Source organism: Eucyclogobius newberryi, unplaced genomic scaffold, assembly GCF_026437365.1.
Source record: "Eucyclogobius newberryi isolate DKJ021-1_F unplaced genomic scaffold, fEucNew1.0.hap1 SCAF_15, whole genome shotgun sequence".
Classification (NCBI taxonomy): Eukaryota; Metazoa; Chordata; class Actinopteri; order Gobiiformes; family Gobiidae; genus Eucyclogobius; species Eucyclogobius newberryi.
Genome location: NW_027315779.1, coordinates 20,073,717 through 20,098,740, shown reverse-complemented (window position 1 = coordinate 20,098,740; position 25,024 = coordinate 20,073,717). Strand labels below are relative to the sequence as shown.

Below are 25,024 nucleotides of genomic sequence, written 5' to 3'. Positions count from 1 at the left end.
CACTGAACGCATCACGGAGGGAAACGGAAGTGACCCAGGTTTATTTTCAAAGCGCTTTGCTTGGACTGAACTGGCTTTACCTGCTCAGTTACCTGCAGGTCTTTGATCCCTAGAGACTTACCAAGAGTAAAGTCTGGAGAATTAAGTCTGGAGTATAAAGTCTGGAGAATTAAGTTTAAAGTCTGACTACAGTGGGTGGCGGCAATGTAACGCTTGGATACCAACCGCCATAAAGCACAAAAGAAGAAGAAGATCTTTAGTCCAATGTTTTATTAGATTATTGCACGTTGTTCTGATACATTTGGTAAGCTTTTGAATCATTTTGATGTATTGTGTGCTCTAGGTTTGGCTAAGTGCCTTTGGTGTTAGCATAGCCTGGTGTTTTAACGTTAAATTTCACTACAACAGTGAGTCTAATCATTTTACTCAAATTGTTTGGGTACACTACACTCTGTAAACGATTTTAGGTTTTATTTAAAGGAGCTTTTTTGTTTAAAATGACTAAAACATAATTCTTTTAAATATTTACAGGCCATGTCTCAGAGGGAACTCAAGGAAGCATTTGTCAGTAATCTCAATGGAACCAGTTTGATGGAGGTGGCACTTGGTTCTTCCCTCGCCCCATTGTGCCTTCTCAACAGAGGACTTCTTCTAATCCTGTGTCACAAAGGTTCAGAACCTCTGGCAATACCAGCGCAGTCAATGTTACATCTTCTTTTTGATTACGCTGCTTTAATTCTTCCCCTTGTTTTATCATGCACCATTCTGAGTGACCTTCTTGTCCAAGTCGTCATCAGTATATGCCTTATTTCTGTCTGTGTTCTTGTCTATATCTGCCACACTAGCACACGCTCTCCAGGCCAGCAAACAAAGACTTTTCTCGAAAGCCACCTTCAAACCGAACGTGTTCCATTTGTCACCAACTTTCGAGTTTTTGTCAATTTGAAAACGGCCATCAGCATTCTGGCAGTGGATTTTGTGGTCTTCCCCAGGAGATTTGCCAAAACTGAGACCTATGGCACAGGCGTCATGGACTACGGCGTTGGTGGGTTTGTCTTTGCAAATGCCCTTGTCTGTTCTGAATCCCGGAGAAAAGGCATCCCGGGATCCAAGTTGAAGTACATTACAAAACAGCTTGTATCTGTCTGGCCTCTGGTTGCAATTGGTTTGGGGAGGCTAATAAGTGTTAAAATGACTGGTTATCATGAGCATGTGGCAGAATATGGTGTCCACTGGAATTTCTTCTTCACACTAGCCCTTGTTAGAGTTGCTGCATCCATATTTCTCACTGTTATGCCAGTCAACCAGTGTTTATTTTTTGCCCTGCTGATTGCTGTAATGTATCAGTTCATTCTAAACACAACTGGACTGAAAGAGTTTATTGTCCTCAACAATGACAGAGAACTGGACTTCCTTCATGCCAACAAGGAGGGTGTTTTCTCTGCTGTGGGATATGTTTCAATCTATCTTGCAGGTGTACATGTGGGGGTTTATGTTATGCAGCAGCGAGTGACTGTAAATGAGTGGGTACGTGCACTCATCTGTCTTTTATTGTCAAGTTTTGGTTTGTATGCTGTTGTATGTTTATGTCAGATATTCCTGGAGCCTGTTTCCCGACGCTTGGCTAATTTACCTTTCTGTCTTTGGAGTGTTGCCCAGTCTCTCTTCTTTTTGTCTTCTATTGGTTTGGTTGATTTGCTTCTAGTGTTTTCTAAAAGAGCAGCAAGTGTCAACTGTGTGCCGTCTTCATGGAGTCTGTGCAGAAAACAAGCAGACGTATTGCCTGTGAAAAACAAAGAGGATTTGGATAGACCATGCCTACTTCAAGCTGTGAACCGAAATCAGCTGTTATTTTTCCTGCTTGCAAATGTCATGACAGGACTGACTAACTCTGTAGTGGATACACTAAATTGCAGTAATCAGTTCTCTGTGTATGTTTTGCTGTCATACATGTTTCTGAATTGTTCTGTAATATATGTTTTACATCTCTATGGAATAACAATTAAATTCTGGTAAAAGTAATTTTGTTTTACTGAATGCATATTTGAAACTTTTATACACATAAAGTGTGTATGTCAGAATCGGAAGCCAGGAAAAGGTTTATTGCCATTGAAGTGAACAAAATTCATAAACAGGAACTTGTTTTGCCATTAAGATACAACATACAACAATGAATAATAATAATAACATTAATAATAATATGGAAAAGTATATACAATCAAATAAGCTATGCACAAATTAAGAATTTACTAATAAAATACATTAATTGTAGGATACAATTAAAGTTGTCTATTTGTCATAGATGGATATTAACTTTAATGTTACCAGGTAATAGCCCATTGAGATCGAGCTTCTTTTTTAAGGGGGCCTGGGGATTTGTTTGATTTTAGATTGTACATGTTTATGTCCTGGACTATTTCTGATATGTTTTTATTATTGTTTCAAGATTAATGACAACAGTCTTTAGACTTCAGTCATAGTGAATAAACATGGTCACATGGAAGAAATATTTGGCACACTGTGATGGTAAAAACCGTGCGCTGGATCTGGCAACCTGGACTGGGGGCACAGGTCAAATGGTGATGCGCCACAGTAGAGTGGCTGTCTACGATCCAACTTGTTTATTTTTGTTTTTAAAACGATATTGGAGGTAAGAATAAAATACAATGGATGTTGATGGTTAGTTGTTGTCAGCATGTCATTTGTTAACGTTAAAGCTGCCAGTGGGCTCCGAAATGCATCTCTACAAACTTTGTCCCTGAACTAGCGTTGGTTACTTTATATTAGCTTGCTAACTGAAGCTAAGTAGGACTACAATGCTAATCACTCGCACTCAAAATGTACTGTTGTGGACTGTGTCTGTTTAAAATGTTTGTTAACCTACAGCAACATATTAAGTTAAGGTTATTAAATTGGTGGCGTGATTGAAGTTCCGTTTAAACAGGAAAGTAGAAGTCATAATAGCATCTTCAGCACAGCATTAAGCTAACAGCTAACGTTTAGTCAAAGTAAATGAGTTTGGTTTGTGCTTATGTTAGCTAGCGAACTAGGCTTTCTGCATTCAACCTAAGCTATAAATATTACGACTAGCTAACTTAACGTTAACTTTTATACTAGCCCGAGATATATTATACGTCATCACTTTTATTTCAATTCATTTATTTTCAACATTACATTATTAAGTTGCATGTTTTGTAAATGTTTTTTGTTGGTAGATATTTGTTTCACACGCACACATAAATTCTGTTGCTCTTTTGCTGGGGGTTGTATCCAGCCATAAACTGTTAATTCAAAAAGTTAAAATGTAACTAAACTTGATGTTTTGTCTTCTAAACCCACAGGTGACTTTTGGGGAGAGGCATAAAATATGGCACGTTTGGTTGCACTTTGTTGTAGGGATGGGGAAGAATACCAATTGTTTTCCAGACAGATCCCATTGTACATTGATGACAACTTAACAGTGAGAATTGCCTTTTCTTGGACAAAATTCCATATTTTGAAATGTAAAAATGGGTGTCTTGTCAACCTCAAAATGCCTCTCTTCAATCCATGTACCGGTATTTTTTTCAGATGGTTATGGAATTTCCTGACACCGTTGCTGATGTTGCTGATGGCAATGATATCAATTCCCCCTCCTTTAAGCACTTTTCTAAGGTTTGTTAAGGGAAACATGCCTCTTGCAGTATAATGCCAACTTGTGGATTTTGCTTTAACAATTTTGTGCTTATCTTTCAGTGTTACTCAAAGTTGACTCATCAGGACTTGAATATTGCTTTAATGGTGACATCCATAGAGATCTACAGTGCATTGTCACAGTTGGTTCCCTGTGTGGGCTGCAGGAGGAGTGTAGAGCGCCTCTTTTCACATCTTGTTGAATCAGGGAGCCCAGCTTTGGAACCCGTTCTTGTGAAATCCACAGGCATGCTCTCTGTAATGAAGTCCTGTCTGTCTGATGTAAAGAAGCTCTACACTCTCTTCTACGTTCATGGGCAAGTATATTTTGTATACTCTGCATTTTCTATTAAGGCTACTTAAAGGCGTAATGGGTGATTTTTCACCGATTTGAGAACTGAAGCGGAAGTGCACATGCGCACTCCCCTCGTGCGGACCTACACAACAGCCTCGCGGTTAAAAGTACCTTTGCTTATTAGCACAACGGATCGCATCTCTTGTCTCCCGTAGATTTCCGACTGTCTTTCTCCGTCTTAATTTTGCCCCGTACACTGAGGGATATTATGATAGATCCATGCTCTTAGACACAAGAAACGTGCTGCTCTCCTGGGGACGAGCCGCACACGGCTGCAAGTGAGCAGTAGGTGTGTTCTATGATTGATACGTGGCAGGACTAATCGGCAGTGCACGCCACGAGGAAATGAGACTCAGCTTTTGGCCAAAAAAATCATTCGTCCATTACGCCTTTTAAGTGCAAAGCCATCTTATTCAGGGAAATCTACTGATACAATTCAAGCAAAATTCTGGGTATAACAGTTAATTTACTTTTTCTCAGTATTCCTAAAAAAATATTTGTTCCTTTTTTTTTTCTTTTTTTTTTTAATATATATATATAGGTCAAAGTTAAATGACTTGATTGATGCCATTCCAAAAAGCAAAAAAAACAAACGATGTCAGTTACACTCCTTAGAAACACACAAACCTAGGCCTTTGGGGTAAGTAATATGCAGCAAATTTAAAACGTAAATGTTAGTTATGCTTACTTGTATTTTGGTCAAGGAAAAAAAAATGTATGTTCTTGATCACAGGGGCAGCTGGATGGATGTGTGGGAGCTCATGTCACAAGAGTGCAGAGATGAAGTGGTGGTCATTGATAGTGCTGGTCTCCTAGACACACTGGAGGAATACCTGCGTAAACACAGGTCATTGTAACTCAAATTGCTCTTAATTGTCATTTGATAATTGTAAATAAAAATGTGTACGTATTTGCAGATTTTGCCCTGACTGTAAAAATAAGGTGCTTCGAGCATACAACATCCTTGTAGGGGACTTGGACAGTAGTAAAGAAAAGGGCTACTGTGCTGCTCTGTATGAAGGTTTGTCTTGCTGTCCACATGAGCGCCACATACATGTGCACTGTGAAACGGACTTCATTGCCCACCTTCTTGGCCGAGCTGAGCCAGAGTTTTCTGGGGGCTACGAGTAAGTGTCTATTTTAGTTAAAATGTTTGGAAGAGTATATTCGACATGTAAAAATACATAATTTTACAGACGAAGAGAGAGACATGCCAAGACTATTGATATTGCACAAGAAGAGGTCCTCGCATGTATCGGCATTCACCTGTATGAACGACTGCACAGAATTTGGCAGAAACTACGAGCTGAGGAGCAGACATGGCAGGTCTTGTTTCACTTGGGAATCGATGCGCTACGTAAAAGTTTTGAGGTATGTTTATATAAATTAATTATAATAACATAAATTAAGATCGGTCTAAGATTTTTTTTTTTTTTTTTTTCTAATTTCAAGATCGCCGCAGAGAAATTAGAGGGGATCAGTCGACTTGAGCAGTTTTTTGAGGAGTTGTCTGAAGAGGAGCGGGCTAAGGAGCTTAAACTTGAGAAAAAAAGACAAAAAAAGAAAAATCGTCGCAAAAATAAGCTTGTCAGTGAGATGGCTGAGCAGGAAGCTGAAAATGAGAAGACCGTGCCGGATGTGGTAATTCTGGTTTACACTTTCAGCCATATTTGTCATTGTGCATTTGGCCTTTTATATTTGAGTTTTTTGTTTATTACTTGATTTAGGGATCTCTTGAGTCTGTGGAGAGTTGTTGCCATGGCAGTGAGAGCCATTTTGAGGAGGAAAATGGTTGTCGTGACAGAATCACTGTTAATGAAAACATTTCCTGCAGGTGCTCAGGCAACCCGACACAAGGTAAGCTGAAATGTACAGTAATTTGTAGAGCACTAAACGGTACAAAAACACAAGTTTTTTTTAACTATGTTTTTAGATATATCTTCTCACAGCAATGGTAGTGACTGTGGTTACTCCTCAAGCAGTGAAATGGGCTCACGGGAAGGTTCAGATGTTGCCTGCTCAGATGGAATTTGCAACCATGATGAAGCAGGTCTGACCAGGACTGATGAGAAGACTTTGAACTGTCATTGGCATGTTTTTACACTTCTTGTTTTGTCTTTTAAGGCCATCTCCACAGTTGTACAGAAGATGGAGTGGATGGATTGGACACCTGGCCACAAAAAGAAGAGAAATGCATAAGTAAAAAAGGAACATGCACTGATCTATGCAACAATGAGGTACAGAATTAAATGCATTTATTGTTCATTTCTGAACTATGCTTATATTTTGTAAAATTGTTACAGAGACACAATGAGGAAGTCGGTGAGAGTCAGCAACTAAACTCATGCCCAACTGTTAAACCCCTTTGTTGTTTCGCAAACCGCACCTTACCTTGGATTGCACATAAACAGAACCATGGGTTCATAATTAGTCTTTTGGAAACTCAGGTTAGTATAGAAATGTTAATGTTCTTCTGTATCTACCTGCGTTGCACCAATGAAATTTCCCCATGTGGGACAATAAAGGAATATCTTATCTTATCTTAACATTGATGTATAAAGACATATTGAAAAATATTGTTTTTACAAGTAGTTCTGTCTTGATGCAGGAGAATTCTGAGGTTATTTCAGATGAAGATAATTGCTTGACGGAAGATGAAATCCAGTCATTCTTTGAAAAATATCCCACATTCTACATTGACCGTCCTCTAATTCGCAAGCGCATTAAGGAAAGATTCTCTGACTACTGCCGTGCTGCTACAAGGAGAAAACTCAACTGCAAAGTGGTTTGCCACTGCTAGTGTCAACTAGCTGCATTAAAGTCACTCATTAGTTGAAACTAATGACTGCAATATGTGTTTGGGTATATTTGAAAGTATGTGATATCTGGTGATTTAATCATGTTCAGTTTGCACTTATCTACACACTTTTCTCATCTTGTCTATGAACACTCAGCTCAATCATTCTCTGATCAGGTCTAGCTTGTTGGTTCTATGCAGAACTGTTGATTAGGAGCACAGTGCAATTGTTAATCAGCTTTACAAGCTGTGATTGTGATAAATTGTCTTATGACTTGTTACATTTGGTGACATGCCTGTATGTTGATGGAGTTGATGCTGTACAGAAATGGTTTGACTATAAAGATTTTAGGCATTTAAATATATATTTGTGATAGGGATATGGGTGTAATGTGATCAACATAAAATTGATTAAATAAAGACTATTTATTATATTGCATCGTGTACTTGTATTCAAATATACCTTTTACCTCTTGCCTGTAGATGGCGGCAGACCTCCATTCACACTGTTGCCACCAGTTACAGGCTCAAACAGAAATTAGGAGGCGAGGCGATCAGGTCCGTGTTCTCCGTGCGGCTCCACTGTGGAGCGGATGGACCTGAGCTGTGTTGCTCTGAGCGCGGCTCCTCTGGATGCTACTGAAACACCTCATTCCTGTTGATCTCTGTCCCATCATCAGCAGGAGCTCTTGAGTGCAGCGGATAAACGCACGGACACACGGGCTATAACCAGAGCACTAGAGCCGGTGCGGAGGAGATGGAGCGCTGGAAGGGCAGAGTGGCACTGGTCACTGGCGCCTCTGTCGGCATCGGCGCGGCGATCGCCCGAGCCCTGGTCCAGCAGGGCCTGAGAGTGGTCGGCTGCGCCAGAAATGTCGACAAAATAGAGGTAAGTTTATTGAGTATCACTGGAATGAATGAATCACTGCGACTGAAGAGGCTAGTCTGGCTAACGGTAGCTTAACTAGCATAATAAACGTTAGCTTTGTAACTTTGGGCTTCATGTCCCATTATTGGAGGTTATTACACATTTATTATTATATGAACGGTCTGGTGTGTCGCAATTGTATTTTTGTTGTTGTGCTTGCAGTTTACTTCTCATTTAAAAAAACTTGAGACAGCATGAGAGTTATCGGGACGACTCGTGCATAAATATTGACAGTAGAGAGCCCCTTTCACATCATTACCTTTACAGTTTTACAGCGTTAAGAACGCGTACAGTTTATACATCTCCTACTTCACCATTACAGATCATGTTTGCGCAAATCGTGAGTTTCCAGTAAAGTAGATTATATATATATATATATATTATAAGATTACAATTGATATATTGCTTCGAATTCTTCCATAAAATATTTCACAGTATTGACTGAAAGGTCTCACCTCTTCAGTGTTCTGGCCCCTCCCACAACTTATCAATAAGACCTTATCTGATGAGACAATTATTAAGTCAGTCTCCTTTACAGCTCAGAGCGTTCAGCAAGCTGAAGACCTAAAGACACATCAACGTGTTTGTCATTATAGTAAGCAAAGAGCTCTTAAATATGCTTAAGTAAGTAGGCCTAGGCCTACCATTATCTGACACAGGTTTGTACAGAGACTGTGGTAGCACATGCATATTTGAAACATTTTATTTAATACAATCTATAGAGTCTAAAATGTGTCTTATTGCCTTACTGATCAGAAAAAAACAATTATTATAAATTAAACATAGTCTCCTCTATATGTTTATGACAATAGCATAAAGTAGCCCATCATTTGTTTGGCCAATTTTGTGTTAAATTTGTAATTAGATTATGGGGGTTGAAATTAGACTATGGGGGCCATCATAGTCTGCTCTCTATCAATGGGAAGCACAGTTTGTCCATGAGATTAGAGAGACCATAGCTGTATGTCATAATTGATTGACCTGTGTAGATCAGCTGCTGTTTTTACAGCAAATAGTCCGTCCTGTCATTTACTCAAGCTTCTTTTCAACTCTTCTTGTTCTTTTGAAAATGTGTTTTTCCAACAGTGCTACTGCATATTTCTGCTGCTTGTCTACACACCCGCTCCCCTCAGTGTTGTGCAATGCCACCCTCCATTCATACTCTGGTCACATGGCACTGCTGTCAATAGTTAACTGCACTAGCTTGGCTCTGTTTAGTGGGACTTTTGCAAGCCTCAAACAAGGTCAGTTCTGCTTTGAAGTCCCACTGTAAAACAGATGAAATACAAGAGCTTGTTATATGGTTGGATGGTTTGAGCATGACAAGGGCTGGTACACGATGGAGCCAATATAGATAACTGATATTTGTCTTGCTGCTGTGCCCAATAACTGATATTTGCCATATCAAAGCCCACAAATATACAAAGTAAAGTTCACAAATTAACACTTTACACTTTTGTAAAAATAAAACAAAATGTTTCTGTGATATAAAATACTTTATTACTGCTTTATTGTGTAAAAATACAGTCATATGCTTAGCCTAATTGCTCGTCTATTTCCATTTTTACTCAGGAACACGGGTGCACACGGGAAACCCTCCGATTTCACAGATGACCAATAACCCATCCCCAAGCACTACTCATACTTTTTGCCTAATAAATACATTAATTGCCAAGAGTTTTGATTTTTATTAACATTACTGTCTGTCATGATGTTTGGGGTTAATGTGCATATTAATTCATAATATTATTGATGTGATTTAGATTGTATGTCCATCTCGATGCATAACTTAATTTTTTTACATTATGGGAAGAAAACAACTTTATTTTACCACTCCTTACTAGATATTGTGCAACAAGATAATAATACCATGCTATGATATCTGATTTCCATAGTTTTCTTCAGACTTCACCACATGTAAGACCATGTAAGATACATCTGTGTGTGAAACCACAAAGCCAGTATTGTCCTCTGTGCTTTGTAAACTGTGCTCTTGCTGTACTGGTGCCAAGGCCGGCCTGCTCCTTGTGGGGGATGCGAGCGTCCATCACCAAACAACTGTTCTTAACTTGCTTAAATAAGTTAAACGATGCCAGATCTGTTGAATAGTTCCCTCACATGCTGCCACAGAGCGTAGTGATGCGTCTTGTGAGTTGAGTTGTGAGTTTTCTCTCTTTCATGTCTCGAACAAAGCGTCGGCCAAGTGGAGAGTTGCGTTGTGGTATTGTGTGGTGTCTGAGGCTCTGGAGAGGTGGGGGAGCACTGAAGACGTGTGGTCACCATGGACTGTGGGCTGGAATGGAGTCCACACGGCCACATCGGAGTTGCCCCAACACTCAGAAACCTCAGCCCAACGCAGCAGAATAAACGTACAGTTAATAATCTATACATTTATGGATTATACGAGTGACGAGTCTTTATCTGGGATGCAGCAATAAATATTTCTCTAAGATAATATGGTGGATTTCTATTTGACTTCTTAATGGACTACATTGAAACAATTAGAGGTGGGTTGTTTATTGAAATATTGATAATATTGTGAAGGTATGCAAAATGTGAATATTGAAAAGTAGAAAGGATGATAAACTTCCAAAAAGGTATAAAGTGATTTTTCTGCACTTTTTGTCGATTTTCACATTCGTCTGACAAACCTCAACAAATACATTTAAAGGCACTTTTTACCATATTTCTGTTGGTTGATATATTATCGTTATATTTAAGGGATATTCCAAAAAATATAAAGAAACAATAGCGTTTTGTTGTATCATATTAGTGTCCACTTTTAAAAAAAAATAATATCTCATTAAATATATGCAGCATAGTTTTCTTTCTTTTATTTTTTTTTTTGAACATTTGGGGAACTGTCACATAGAACTAATAGCAAATGGAGCATATTGCACGCTCTGAACAACATCATCTTCCACATGCTGTACTTTTCAACGGCTGCACAGCTCACACCTTTTATCTGACTGCATGATGGCTTATTGAATTTCTCCTTTGCTGGGAACAACTAATAAAGTATTAGATAATATCATCAGCCATACTATTACGTTACACCATTTAGATTTTAAAGTGTGAGGAAGACTCTATGATGCTTTACTGCCTAAAGATTTAAACACACTTTTTACTCAAATGTTCTGTATTATTTAAGCAAACAGAAATACATTGTATCCAAGTTCCAAGCCAAACTGTGGCTTAGATGAATAGTCCATTTTAGTGAACAAAAGCAATCAAAATATGCACATAGTAATGGAATTCTGCTTGCTCTTCAGACTTTCCCATTAGAGCCCCACTGTTTTGCCCGAACACGAAGGCCTTCCCAGCAGCAGAATGTGGACCAGCGTGAGTCTGGAGCCCACCGTACAATGTGCCCAGTCATGCATCAAAAGCAGAGGTGTTGTAGTAAAAGTCATTCGGTGTCTCCCTGCTCCTGTCAGCACGTCCCCGCCCACTGTACGCGCTGCAGTGTCTAGCCAGGCCTGTCCCGTCATTTCACAGTGAATCCGCGCCAATACAGAGGGAGCCTGAAGTGGGTCAGGTCAGACAGCTGGTTTAGTCCCTTTGTCTGCTCTGAAAAAAGCCAAGCCATCGGATGACGGGGAGTTTTATGAATATGAATATAAAGTATCTCTGTTAATCGCTCAATTTACAGTGGTTCTATATTAGTGCTGGGAGTTGAGTTATGGCAGGCTGATACCTTCTTCACCTGTACTTGATCTAATGTAACTCATCTCTGATATTGCTTATCCAAATCCCTTAGTCAACTGTCTTATTTCCTGTCTTAAATTTCTCCTGAGCTCATCATGTTACCTGCTGGTTTGTTATGTTGTCATCCACGCAGAACCATTTTCCACTCTGTCAGTAATGGGTCAGGGTGGAAAACTCAAACGCTTGAGCATTCTAGATGGCTGTGACCTATCAATTAATTTAACAATTCAAAATAGTCTCTCTTTTGAATTTGAAAGGGTCCTCAAACCATCAGGAAGCTGAACCCTATAAATACTTAATATGGAGCAAGTCTTTAGAATGTTTTGCATCCTTTCCTGGTTATTAGACCCTTTAGTTCTTGAAGCTAATTAAAGGTGCATTATGTGACTTTTCTCGTCTCCACGATGATGCTATCGCTTTACCTGTTCCACATGTTCCTCAGTATGACATTTATCTCTATATTTTATCTATTCAATTCCAGGTGTTTTATTGCTGAAATAAGACCTATGAAAAAAATGCATTCTTACTTTAAGCGCGGTCGCCTCTCCACAAATCTGACCTGTAACTTGTCCTAGTAGCTAGTTGTTTCCATGGAGATAGAAGTTATCAATGCCACAGTGCAGAACAGTCCAAACAAAGCAAAAACGTCTTCATGGTTGTTGTTGTTGTTGTTTTATGGCGGTTGGCATCCGAGTGTTGCATTACCGCCAGACTTTATTCCTTAGACTGTTGTTGCTGTTGTTATTGTTTTATGGCAGTCGACAGCCGAGTGTCGCATTACCGCCAGACTTTATTCCTCAGACTGAGGAATATGGTGATGAGCAGTTGGCGGATGCCCTACCAGAGTTACACAGTGCACCTTTAACTTGCACTTTGAATAATCCTTGCTTTGTTGTTGTTTTGTGCTTTGAGGTCAGATTCTGTGTGCATACACAGATAAATGTGACATTACATAACATGAGTTCACTGAGTGTATTATGCAGAAAATAGAAGGTCAATGGGTTTGCTGAAGAATGAAAACCAGGTTGTTGTCAGTTTAATAGCGGCCAAATTGGATTTGTTGCCAGGCGCTTGTTTTGGTGGGTTTGTTTTTATTTTTGGCAAACACTTAAGCGGCCCCTTGGTGTGAAAGGATTTTTGCATATTATCTCCATTTTGTCACCATGGTACATTAGTTGACTTTTGATGGCTTTGGTAACGCTTTTCTCTTTTTGGGAGTGTAATTAGTGTTTGAACTATACTGTAACGTATGGACATCGTTATTTTAGATTGTTCATTGCAAACCGCAGTATTGATCTAAAATAGTGTCCAATGACTTCCTGTTCAGAACTGCAGCGCTGGCTGGCATTTTACCATAGCAAGTAAGCAAATAGTTTGGATTTAAATTGTTTTGATTTTCTGGCTCAAATTATTTATTTATCAGTTGTAGGGTGAAATGGGGGGAGAGAGGGTGGAGACATTTGGCAAATGGCAAACCTACAACGCCGATGTTGCAACAACAATATATGTGCTCATTTCTATTGTTAAGAAATTGCTACATTTTGCATGGTGACATTTTTAAACCCTCCATTAGTGACCTAGAGTCAGATGTTTTACCAATTTCAACTTAGTTCAGAGAAGTGGGATAGGGTTAGTGGAAAGGTGAAAATACAAATTCTGAGCTTGAATGCAGGACAGTAAAGGAATACTCAAACATGCTTGAATAAATCAAAATAAGTTACAACTCAGAGTGACTAATGATGCTCATAAAAGTGTATTTTACATAGTATGTCCCCTTTAAGCAGTTACAGTTACGCTTGGTTTAGTTATACCAGAGTACATATCCAATGTTGGATCCTCATGTTGATGTAAAAATACTTACTATTTGTTCCTTTACTGACCCCTTGTGGCCTCAAATGCATAGTCTAACCTATCATGCATATAAATGTTAACTTTAGGCTTACAAACCATCAAATGTACCCTCCAAAAATAACATCAGGTAAATACTTATCTCAGTGGATTATAGCATAAATACAGTATAATCAATAGTTACACATGTGTACATTTGACATTCTTATGTAAGTTACTGTACAGACCATTACACCTGCGTTATGTTGAGTGCCACTGATTAACTGTTGTTGGGACCTGTGTTAGATGACTGACTGCTGGTGTCACATGATGTGGAGACATCAGATTCAAGCTGGCTCAACAGAAACAACTCTAGGCTTGTTTTACCTATAAACAAAGTAAATATACGTTGGAACACAATAGATGCAGCTGAGGTGGGTACTTCAGGTAAAGTCAATCCCCTGTAATCTATGAAAGTGCATGTAATAACAGTTTGATATTTGATGTAATAACAGCCAGAGTATTTATTAGATGCTCGTTGATTTTCATGCTGCTACATACAGATTACATACCACAATTTCCCCAGCACTTGTGTCTGCACTGTCCTTATTGTGTAGTTATAACTTGGGAATAGTAATAGTTTTAGAATTAGTAGAAATTGGCCAGTCCTTTCATGAGGTGTGGTCATTTGCTTGTTGCTGTTATCTCCCATCTTGATTAGTGCAGGGTAGTAAAACCACCCTGTCCAACCTTTAGACCTTTTAGTAGCAGTCCTTCGTTGGTTGTCAGAGATAATCACGCAAACGTCCCTTCGGCTCCACTGCAATCCTATTATACAGTCTGATGTAACCTTTGACCCCGCACACGGCGCTACACCACTATTTTTATATCGCATTAAAGAAGCATGATTAAATAATGCTTCATGAGGTTGTCTAATCCCAGTTTTACGTGTTCTGTTGAGATTCAGGTCCTTAATTAAACCAGAAATATACATAATTTGTGTTGTGCTGTTATGAAAGTCTGATCTGTGACTTTTGTGTTTGCTGTCCATCTGTTCCAGTCCCTCCCACCTCTCCATCCTCCTGCACAGTTTTGGGAATGAGCATGTGTGTTAATGAGGATGGAGATGCACTATGACAGGCAAAAAAGTTTGGTGTGTGAAACAGGTATTTTACAAAGGAAAGAAAGCATATCCAAAGCAGATTTTTCATATTGCATACAAATCATAACATGTTCTATTATTTGAGGTATGTAATAAAAAAACAACATATAATTAATTTGGGGTTTTATATGGCTGTTGATGGATGTTAAATCTAGAGGAGTCCATCTGTTATTAGAACACAGATAAATATCAGGATAATATAATCTGTTCTAAACTGTTAAATTGTTAAGCATATTTAATAGATTTGTGAAACTGCAGGTGCCCACAATGCTACTCCTCTCATCTACAAGCCTGAGTCAGCCTGAGACAAATCTCATTTCTGATCTCTCTGTACTCATAGCTCTGTGTACTATCGATTGAGCTCTCCACTTAAAATGTGGCTGCCTTTCAGCACTTCACTGCCATTTATTTTTATCCCTTTCCTCTCGACTTGCACCTTCTTGTCTTCAGTCCATTTACACCAACTCTTGGTGAAGCAGTGAATGATTGAAAACGTGGTGTGATGTCAACTGCACTTGAATAGAAACCCTGCAACTGCTTAGGAATACCACAATGTAGCTTGTATGCGTTTAGATTATTCTCAAAGGTTTTGCCCATCTTACATAACGAGTCTTGGAAAATGTGTTTTATTTGTCCTCGGGCCTATTGAGCTTTTCTCCCTACTAGAATCATCATCATTAGTGCCAAAGATACCGTATTCTCACAACTTAAAGGCTTTTTTTCCCAGTTGGTAGGCTCCGGTTTCCTTAATCAACCTATAACATACACAATAGGTAAAATCCTCTGTGGCCAAGCCTAGCTCAAGATCTGGAGATAAATCCTTAGGCACTGCACTATACACTCACTGATCCTGACAGGTTGCCCCAGTGGCACAAGTGGAGGGATGAACAAATGCAGAGAGTGAATTTCCTACTCTCGAGAGACTAATGAAGGATATCTTACCTTACCTATTAAATGCACTTCCCTTTGTCTTTTGCTCCTGTTTGCAATTAAATATTGTTTGCCATTGCAATTAGATTATCGTTTGTATAGATGTTTTTAATTTTACTGTCATTGTGGAAACCAAAGATACCAAGGTTTGTATTGTGCTTAATTAACTATTTGTGTGGCTTCTCTCACAGCTTGCAGTAGAGTGTGGAGGTTTGGCACAGGCCGCAGTAGTTCACCCACACACAGGCACACGGGCGCTTCCAGTTGGACTGGGATCAGTGACATGCCGCGGCGATTCTTTCTCTGCAGCAGCTCACAAAGAGATAGACTGCTCTGACTTTTATGTCTCTGTGAAAGGCTCCAGCTTTACCAATGTCAACAGAGAGTTGGAGCCCAACTAAGGCATGTAACCTACTGTCTTTTATCTACTGTACTTAATGGACCCACGGTTAGGAAACAACTGTGCTGCTGAAGTATAGCTTACTTTTTCATAAGTTTATATTTGCACAAGAACTGTAAAAAGAGAAGAAAGAAAATAAGAATACACAAGAGCCTGTATTTGCTGAACATGATTGCTGATGATAGATTGTGTGCGTGTGCGTGTGCGTGTGCGTGTGTGTGTGTGTGTGCGTGTGCGTGTGCGTGTGTGTGTGTGTGTTTGCGTGTGCGTGTGCGTGTGTGTGCGTGTGCGTGTGTGTGTGTTAGACTGCTGCATCAGGCCACGCCCCTCTGAGTTGCGGGTGCATATTGAGACATCAGGTGCCCAGTGCAGCTGTGCCAGGCAGAAGTGAATCGCTCTGATCGGGTCAACAACAGCGGTGCTACTTGCATGACCTGTTTTAGTCAGTGTCATGTGATGATTATGTGTAGAAAAGGTTGAATCACACTGTAACTGCCTAATATACAGAGGAAATTGTGTTGCAGTTTTTCTATAGGTTGAGTTTGAGTTTTTAAAGCATATTGCACAATGTATTACTTGCTGCCTAATGTTGTTGTCACCATCTTTATTCATCAAAAGATATTGTAGTTTCATCACTTTATAACATTGTAATTTAATATTGAAAATGTCATGTGAGTTTTTCAGTTATTTTCTTTGTGTATTGCAGAAGCTGGCAGCTGAATGTCAGAGTGCCGGCTACAGTGGCACGCTAATCCCTTACAAATGTGACCTGTCCAACGAAGATGAGATCTTGTCCATGTTTTCGGCCATCAAGACCCTGCACAAAGGAGTGGACGTGTGCATCAACAATGCTGGTGTGGCCCACAATGAGCCCCTACTGAGCGGCCTGACAGGGGGCTGGAGAAACATGATCGATGTGGGTATATTGTACTCACTTGTACACACCTCACATCAACATTTGGACTAAACTCGGACTAGCCCCTCAACTAAACCTGTACTAGACCACAACTAAACCAGTCTCCAGGCCCTGGGGGAGACATCTAATATACGGTAATTCTATTATGGCACGTTCATAATCTGTTAATAAATAGGCAGGTTGTTCCAAAAGGCAAAGACAAGTGCAATTACAGAAGTAAAGAGAAAGCGAAACAACGTGAACTGCCCCAGACCGGTCCTCTTGAGAGCAAAGTGTGTATTTTTCATCTTATTTCAAATGTAAGATTGAAATACTCCAATATGTTTTTGATATCTTTCAAAGCCTGTTGTACAATGAGCATTTTGAACTACAGTTGTCTTCTGAAGTAAAATGACTTTGACTATAATCTTCTAGTTTTTGACTTAAGACTTAAACTGTTGAGGCCTATTCTTGAAAGCACACACTATTTCTTTTCTTGAAGCTGTACAATGAGAGTCATCAAAAAACCCCTCCCATGCACGCCTTGGTCTCTTCAGCGTTCATAGGAAACATCCATCTGTTGTCATGGAGCCCTTCATGTGTACTGCAGTATATTTTTAGCCTGTGTAATCTGTAATCTGACCCTGTTTGGTTTTGGTAACCTCTCCTCTAACTCACTACTTTGACAGAACCTGTCTCTAACTGTCCGTCTGTCCAGGACTACTCGACACAGTGACCCAGTGGAAATCTGTTTGCTTAACTTGCCCTTCGAAAATTTTGATCCGAATTAAATTGTGCTCCAACCACGATCAAACCAAATCAAGTATGAACGCTTTCTTAAACAAAGGTCTACAAGCATAGGAAAATAATTGAGTTGAGAATTTAGTCCCACAATTATGAAAAGTGAGAGGATTCATTTGTTTCCTGTTAAATGTTTAAATGTGTTGCTTTTCTTGCAGGTGAATGTCTTAGCCTTGTCAATCTGCACTCGTGAGGCATACAAATCCATGAAGGAGAGAAATGTGGATGATGGCCACATCATCAATATAAACAGGTGAAACAAGAACGACCTCATCAAAAAGTGTTAAAGGAATCACTTCTCACCTTTCTCAGTGTTTCAGAAACACTGCATCCTTGCGTTATAATGTAGTGCACTTGTTATATTGTTGACTAGAACAATATACATGTTTTATAACATGTATATTGTATATAGGCCAGCAATTAGATCAGACAATTAAGAGTTATAATGCTATCATGAACTCAACCTGTATAAAGGATGATCTGGAATAATTTCCAATACCATTAAAAAAAAATCATATTTAGTTGTAAGTTGCTATCTTGCTTTGGAAATGAATATGCCAATGTGTTGTGCTGCAGTATGGGGGGGCACAGAGTCGTGCCAAGTGCTGATGAGCATTTTTACTGTGCCACTAAATACGCCGTGACCGCTCTCACTGAGGGCCTCCGACAAGAGCTCCGAGAAGCCAATAGCCACATCCGAGTAACAGTACGTCAGTTTACACATCCATATACAGCTGATATTTGTTTTATATAAACAGGAGGTTTCAGGTATTTAAACTAAGAACTTGTTCGTTTACAATACAATAGTCAAGTAGATATACTACACAGTTGAGGCTATGCAGTTTTGTTAGTACAATTACAAATGATGTCCAATGACTCTCTTGACAATTCACATTTGGTTACCACTGTGCACATCATGCAGACTTACACTGTCTGTTATAGTTATAGAAGTCTTTCTTTCCGTAGTGTATTTCTCCTGGAATTGTAGAAACAGAGTTTGCTTTCCGGCACCTGAACAGTGATCCAGAGAAAGCAGCAGCTGTGTATGCAAGTATAAAAGTATGTATATTTCCATGTATCCGTATAAAAGTTAACAGCACAATACCTGATATTTTGTTTCTATATTTTTGCAGTGCTTAAAGCCAGAAGACATTGCCAGTGCAGTGACCTATGTCCTCGGTGCCCCTCCTCATGTGCAGGTACTCCATTTGCCCTTCTCTTATTCTTCATTACCCCACAAGCATTCCTCATTGTCTCGGTTCAAAGTTTTCTAATTACCTCCCCTTTGTTTCTACCCTTGCATACAGTTAATATTAAATCTGTCTGTGTGTGTGTGTGTGTGTGTGTGTGTGTGTTGTCAGATTGGAGATGTGCAGATGAGGCCCGTGGAGCAGGTGTCTTAGCAGAGCAGCAGGGAGCACCAGAGGACCACGGGAGGAGCTGGCACACCCACTGTAAATCCTTGGCGACCTCTGCTGGCGAGTGGGGGTAATGTAACAAGTTAACTACAGCTGTGACAACGGAGGGACAAAGTGTGCTGAAGTCTCGAAAGGGACTGTGCAGGGAATTGTCCTGAAGGGCTTTGGACATTGAAAACCACTACATCTATACTACTGAATGTGGCAATTGTGGATATATTAGCCCAGCAATGACCTGAGCTAACTCCAGTCTACACTAGAAATGCTTAAGAGAGCTGCTGTGTACCATGTGGTCATCTCCTGTACGTGACCACCACTCAAGAGGAAGAGTATGCCATTGATTGCACATGTTCTACCTTTTTGTTTTGGTGTATTTTGTAGGTCACATTACATATCTTTTTTTCCCCCTTTCAATACCACCAGATTAGAAATTGCTGTTTATAAAATGATTTGTTTTAAAAGCACTGGAAGTCCTACACCAAAAACACTAACTGTAACTGTGTTGTTCACCCCCTTCTGCAACCTTTATATTTACCGTTTGTCTTAACACTGAATGACCTGATGATATTAAATGATAGATATATTAATACATGTTTTGCAGACTGGGGAAAATAGACTTGGACCTTATACTTTAATCAGCTTATGTGATTCAGTTTTGCACCTTGATTTTTAAGGAATGAGGAAAGTTTGGAAAAGATTAACTCCTGAACCCTAGGATTTAAAACTATTGTCCAGGGAGTACTAACTTGATGCTTTTTGCGCCTGTGTTACTGTAGTCACTGAAGAAAAGCAATGCACGTTATGGACTTTGTGATAAGCTTATAGACCCGAACATAAGAGCTGCATGATTCAAGTACTCCTGTTAACCATCAACATATATTATCTCTATCGGGAATGTCATATTGAACTGACATTTGACCTCTAATAAATGAGTCAATCAATGAACTTTGAATGTTTGTTTCTATTAGCTTTAGTACATTATTAGATCATAATTTAACATGGCCCAAATATGGCAGCATTACACTCAGATATAATACTTTGCATAGCAGATATGTTGCAACAAATATAATGTAATCAAATTAATAAACAATCTCAATATTTAAATAGTATAAAAGTACTTAAACTTATTTATGAGGTATCAAAAATGTGTTTGGATAGGAGGTTTTTCAGCTGGATACTGCGAAGACTCCGTGACAGCTATCACTGGAAACACGCCCCCTCCTCTCTCATAATAAGGCATCTTTGACATTTCATCCAGTGTTCCTGGTGTGATGGACAGCCTAAGTCTCTGTGGAGAAAAACACTGACAACATTAGCATATGGTATCCCTGATTCTTTCAGAAACCAAATATAAAATATGTTTACTGTGTCATTACTTGTGTGAAGGAGCCAGTCAAAGTCCACAATGTATGAACAGCTCCCAGAGGGACCCATATGATAGAGGCCAAAGCAATGACCCATCCTACTCCCTGTGCCCAGGGAGGGAAAACATAGTCTTCATACCGAGCTGGTTTAAACTGGATGACGGAGAAGATAAGAATAACCTGCAAAGAAAGGTATAATTGTAACTGACACTATCTAACTTTTCTCATTGATTTGACTTACAGTAATGAGCAGAGGATCGATTATGAGCCAGCATAACTTGAAGAAGATATTGGCTCTGTTTCCAGTCATCTCCATTAAGTTGTTTGACAGTCGAGTCACACCTAGAGACAAAAAACAATAAACAAATGTACCATTAAAAACATAGAAATAAAAAAATAAAAGATGAAACACACCATAACACCAGCAGACGGCTATAATCTCAAAAAATGCCAAAAATATGATGGAGACTATGGCAGTGTAATGGTCCATCAGCTGAAACACAAATATCCCCACCTGGGCAGGGAGAATAGAGAGGTCATTTAGTAAAAACTGTGTGCTCAATGTGCAGCAAATGACAATTTTTGTATTACCTGCATTACACATGGGATTCCAAAAAGACTCGCTGCTGCACAAACCACGAGCACAAACAGCTCTTTTCGCTTGAAAAATTTCATCAGCCTCTGGTCAAACTCATCCATGAGACTGGTCACCATCACCTCCACCATCGCAAACTACATCAAACCATAACCCAACATTACTTCAAAAATGTTTATCATTTTAGATTGCATTGTATTTGTCTTACCTCACTGTCCAGCCCAAGGCAAAGCAACATGAAGAAAAACAATACGGCCCACAGCTGAGGCACAGGCATCTGAGCAAAGGCTTGTGGGTAGACGACAAATACTAAGCCAGGCCCTGTAATAAAGTTTTATTTAATTTTGAACTCAGGCCTCGCTTGGTCAGCCAGCTCTTCTTTAGAAGAGTTTGTCTGGTTTATCAGGTCAAGGCATGTAACCACCCTTCCATACTTGTGAAAGAAAGATGCACTGTGTAACTTTTCTGGTGGAGTTTCACTAATAGAAAAGTTAAGTAGTGTACCTTAAAATTACAATAGGAATTGTTCTGTAAATGCACCCAGAATGTAAAAGTTTCCTAGTAATGTAATGTAACTGTGAAGAGTACATACCATCTACTGCCAGTTGGCTGACAGGAATCCCCTGTAAGTATGACATATATCCAAATGCAGAAAAAATCACAAAGCCAGCTAAGATACTGGTGGCGGAGTTGATGATTGCTATAACCAGTGTGTCTCTGCAGGGGGGGGGGAAATACACCATTATATCATATGTATGTATATATGATCTGTATGGTTTTCCTGACTGTTTTCAGTACTTGAGAACGTTGTTGTTGAAAGAGTTGTAGCTTGACATGGCCAGTAGAGAACCAAATCCAATCCCAATGGAGTTGAAGATCTGGGCTGCAGCGTTCACCCACACCTGTAGTTACACGTGAAAATCTAAACGGGCTGATCGATTATAATGTCACAAGCAATGTACACAGTGCCAGAGGGAGTCATGAGTTATTTCTGGTTGCTGTCTCTTGTGTTCTCTGTTACCTCCACAGACAGCAGCTTGCTCCACTCCGGCACGATGAAGAAGGTTATTCCATCTAATGCCCCAGGAAGCTGCACATTATTGATCAGGAGTGCAATCAGGATTACATACGGGAACAGAGCTGTGAAGTACACAACCTGCAAACAAGGAGATTAGTGGTTAGTGGATTTATATTGGTGAATTTATATTTAAGTATAGATAATAATAGGGCATTGTTACCTTTCCTGTTGATTTGACACCTTTGAAAATACAGAAGTAAATAAGGATCCAGGCCAATATGAGGATAAGGAATAGCTCCCATCTCAGCTTCCCAGCTTCATCCACACTGTCCGTTTGTTGTAACATCTTATATCTTAAAAAAGGACACTATTCTAAAAAGCCACATTGACCTGATTTATGGTTATATCTGTATTATAAATACCATTACCAGTCAGCACAAACATAAAATAGCGTTAAAAATGGTGACATCATTCAATCACAAAGGTTGTCAGTTGAAAACAATTTAAAGCACAATTTTAATTTAGCATTTTTGTGGACCAAATGTTGTGTAAATATTGATAAGACCACACATAGGCCATATTTACTGGTACACGCATACCAAAAAACAGATCATTATCTGATTTCTGGAGTTTTCTCGTTTTGAAATGTCATGTCAACAGTGGCTGCAGTTAGTGATCAGGTTCCCTTTGATTACTCATAAGACAAAAAAAAGTTAATGATTGAAAGGGAAATCTGGAACCATCTCCCTGAGGTCGTGAGACAAGCCCCTACGCTGGCAGTGTTTAAATGTAGGTTAAAAATGATTCTGATTAGCTGTGCTTTTGATTGAAAGCTTTTTATCTAGAATTCATTAATTCTAATTACATTTTAAAGTAATTATTTACACTTTTATTTTTTGTCTTGTGATTTATGTTGTATGGGGATTTGAATATGTTTTTACTATTACTATTCTACTTTTGTATGAACTGTGACCTACAATTAAACTTTGATTGATTGAAAGAGGGAGATGTCATTGTAATTTGTCTTTCAAATACAACTTTCTCCAAACATCCACATATTAATACATGCCACATGTGTGTTTGATTATTATATTTCTCTTGTGCATGTAAACATACAGCAAAAAACAGATCTATTTATTGGGTTATCTTATTATTATCGTCATCAGATCTTTCCTGGTCATGTAAATCTCCTCGTGTATTACCTACAGAGTTTTAATGGCCCTCCATATAAACTGATTACATCAAATGGTAATATTACGAATGTTTATAACAGCAGCTGTTGCAGTAGGGAAGACATTCAACCTTCATTGGGGCAAATTCTGTAAGTATTTTGATGGTGACAAAGAACCACAGCACCTAGACAAACATCATGTATCCCACAATGCAATTGTTGATGCATTGTTGATGTTCCTTGTTTTGACATATTACAAAAGTGTAGTGTTTAATTTTATTTTACACCTCATGTTTGACGGCTTTGTTCTAAACTTTACTTCTTGTTCCAATTCTTCATCACTACTATTTTTGACTGACAAAGATAACCTTTGTAGCTAACCTGTATTCATGTGGTTGCAATGTGTAAATGCAGTATGAATATATAAGTAATAATAATAGTTCAATTGTGACGTACTGGAAAAACTCTTGACTGGCGGTGGAGGATTGGCTGCTGTTGGTGCTTTGGCTGGTGCAGTTCTCTGTGTTCCAGGTGTTATTGCAGCTGTTCCAGGGCAGAGGCTGTTGGAAGGAGCTGAACAGGTAGTACAGGGCCCAGGTGATGACGACATTGTAGTAGGTGCACATTATGAAGGAGATGGCCACCGATGCCATGCCTACACCTGTGGGGGATCGGAATTTAGGATTTATGGTCCTTGATGTACATTGTATACAACGTGTGTTACCTTTTAACAAGGGGCACACTTTGGCCAGAGCATGGACTGGCCCCCTGCGTGTGTACTGTCCCACTGTCAGCTCCATGTACAGTAGGGGGATGCCCAATAGCACCAACATGAGAAGATAGGGCACAAGGAAGGCACCTGTCCCAAAGTGAGAGTGAATTAACTAAATTAAATCTTACATGTTTCACGTATTGTTTCTTAAAATCTTGAACGAATGTCAGTGCTTTGTTTTATCACATGTAGACCACATACTGTAACATCACAAATAAGGTGAGACGTACTGTATTCAACCTCTTGACAACTATGTGCCATACAGCAAAATATCAACCATCTCTGAATGAGAGTGTGGACACAAAATATACAAAACATATCATATCTGGAGATAAGGTGTAAAAAGAGCAATTTTGTGACTCAATATGGCAAGAGTAAATAAATATTTAAGCAAGAGTATTGCAACCACAAACAAAATATTACTCAAGTAGAAGTAAAAGTATGGTGACAGGGAACTTCTCTGAAAAGTACAATCTCTTCAAAATGTTAAACTGAGTACAACCAACCTCTGAGCACAGTTACCTACATATTACTACCTTTGGACCTGTATGAACAACAGATAGTAAAGAATTATAACTATTTCTGTTCCTTACCTCCTCCACTCCTATAGCACAGATATGGAAACCTCCAGACATTGCCCAAACCCACAGCACAGCCAATGCCTGCCAGGGTGAACTCTATTTGCCGGCTCCATGTCGGTCTGCTCCCTGCCTGGTCCATCTCCCTTCTGTGTCCTAACTCCTTATGCAGCCTAACTATGGTTTCAGGAAGTCAAGGTTATGAATGTCTTTATTGTTTGTAATGATTACCCTATAGAAGCAACACATCACAGATTTTTCTGGATGCAAAAGGTAATGGAAAACTTTAACCATTTCAAAGTCAGTTTGTGTTTTTTCTGTACCACAATAAAAACAGTTTGAAAATAAATTTTACACTTCAAAAATAAATCATAACAAACACAAAACAAAGGACACGACCAGAGAGTAAGACCAAACAAACAACAATAATAATAATATAGCTAACGCGCCCCAATTTTCCTTTAATTACACCTACTGCTGAATCCGTGACGCTGTCGCGTCTTCTTCCCTTTGCATAACATTAAAAAGGGAAAAGTTTGCAGCGGCACAAAGTCCATGGCTCTTAGAATAAAAATGTTGATAGCTATTTATGGCCCACTCCTGAAGATGAGTCTCACCAAATTGTAGGTTAAT

General features: G+C 39.2%; 4 protein-coding genes across 4 annotated transcripts; 3 read left to right on the top strand and 1 right to left on the bottom strand.

The window, feature by feature from the left end:
* Positions 1–274: 274 nt before the first annotated feature.
* Positions 275–2,022, top strand: pigw (phosphatidylinositol glycan anchor biosynthesis, class W). The gene is made up of 2 exons (XM_072446626.1): positions 275–304; positions 532–2,022. The coding sequence occupies exon 2, from the start codon at positions 535–537 to the stop codon at positions 2,014–2,016; it is 1,482 nt and encodes a 493-aa protein (XP_072302727.1). The 5' UTR covers positions 275–304; positions 532–534; the 3' UTR covers positions 2,017–2,022.
* Positions 2,023–2,540: 518 nt separating this feature from the next.
* Positions 2,541–7,263, top strand: ggnbp2 (gametogenetin binding protein 2). Its single transcript, XM_072446623.1, has 14 exons — positions 2,541–2,650; positions 3,342–3,460; positions 3,571–3,654; positions 3,736–3,989; positions 4,569–4,667; positions 4,761–4,874; positions 4,945–5,154; positions 5,224–5,398; positions 5,480–5,668; positions 5,755–5,884; positions 5,961–6,077; positions 6,152–6,264; positions 6,331–6,474; positions 6,636–7,263. Exons 2-14 carry the CDS (start codon positions 3,368–3,370, stop codon positions 6,825–6,827), a joined length of 1,914 nt encoding a protein of 637 aa, XP_072302724.1. The 5' UTR covers positions 2,541–2,650; positions 3,342–3,367; the 3' UTR covers positions 6,828–7,263.
* A 130-nt stretch (positions 7,264–7,393) lies between these two features.
* On the top strand, positions 7,394–19,838 carry dhrs11a (dehydrogenase/reductase 11a). The gene is made up of 7 exons (XM_072446625.1): positions 7,394–7,713; positions 16,486–16,695; positions 17,634–17,728; positions 18,052–18,181; positions 18,442–18,534; positions 18,609–18,674; positions 18,837–19,838. Exons 1-7 carry the CDS (start codon positions 7,582–7,584, stop codon positions 18,876–18,878), a joined length of 768 nt encoding a protein of 255 aa, XP_072302726.1. The 5' UTR covers positions 7,394–7,581; the 3' UTR covers positions 18,879–19,838.
* A 39-nt stretch (positions 19,839–19,877) lies between these two features.
* Positions 19,878–24,559, bottom strand: LOC140361043 (sodium- and chloride-dependent GABA transporter ine). The gene is made up of 13 exons (XM_072446624.1): positions 24,407–24,559; positions 23,766–23,900; positions 23,498–23,702; positions 22,091–22,223; positions 21,874–22,008; positions 21,651–21,754; positions 21,445–21,569; positions 21,061–21,173; positions 20,849–20,989; positions 20,672–20,771; positions 20,499–20,599; positions 20,270–20,437; positions 19,878–20,181 (listed from the first exon to the last, which is right to left on the bottom strand). The coding sequence occupies exons 1-13, from the start codon at positions 24,531–24,533 to the stop codon at positions 20,032–20,034; spliced, it is 1,737 nt and encodes a 578-aa protein (XP_072302725.1). The 5' UTR covers positions 24,534–24,559; the 3' UTR covers positions 19,878–20,031.
* Between the last annotated feature and the right edge of the window lie 465 nt (positions 24,560–25,024).

Coding starts and splice junctions, on each gene's coding strand:
- pigw (XM_072446626.1), top strand. CDS start 535: ATGTCTCAGAGGGAACTCAAGGAAGCATTTGTCAGTAATCTCAATGGA.
- ggnbp2 (XM_072446623.1), top strand. CDS start 3,368: ATGGCACGTTTGGTTGCACTTTGTTGTAGGGATGGGGAAGAATACCAA. Junction 3,655..3,735: donor CCTTTAAGCACTTTTCTAAG/GTTTGTTAAGGG, acceptor CTTATCTTTCAG/TGTTACTCAAAGTTGACTCA. Junction 5,155..5,223: donor GAGTTTTCTGGGGGCTACGA/GTAAGTGTCTAT, acceptor ATAATTTTACAG/ACGAAGAGAGAGACATGCCA.
- dhrs11a (XM_072446625.1), top strand. CDS start 7,582: ATGGAGCGCTGGAAGGGCAGAGTGGCACTGGTCACTGGCGCCTCTGTC. Junction 7,714..16,485: donor GAAATGTCGACAAAATAGAG/GTAAGTTTATTG, acceptor TGTGTATTGCAG/AAGCTGGCAGCTGAATGTCA. Junction 17,729..18,051: donor CACATCATCAATATAAACAG/GTGAAACAAGAA, acceptor GTTGTGCTGCAG/TATGGGGGGGCACAGAGTCG.
- LOC140361043 (XM_072446624.1), bottom strand. CDS start 24,533: ATGGACCAGGCAGGGAGCAGACCGACATGGAGCCGGCAAATAGAGTTC. Junction 21,755..21,873: donor GCAAGCTGCTGTCTGTGGAG/GTAACAGAGAAC, acceptor GTGTAACTACAG/GTGTGGGTGAACGCTGCAGC. Junction 21,570..21,650: donor TTCAACAACAACGTTCTCAA/GTACTGAAAACA, acceptor CCCCCCCTGCAG/AGACACACTGGTTATAGCAA.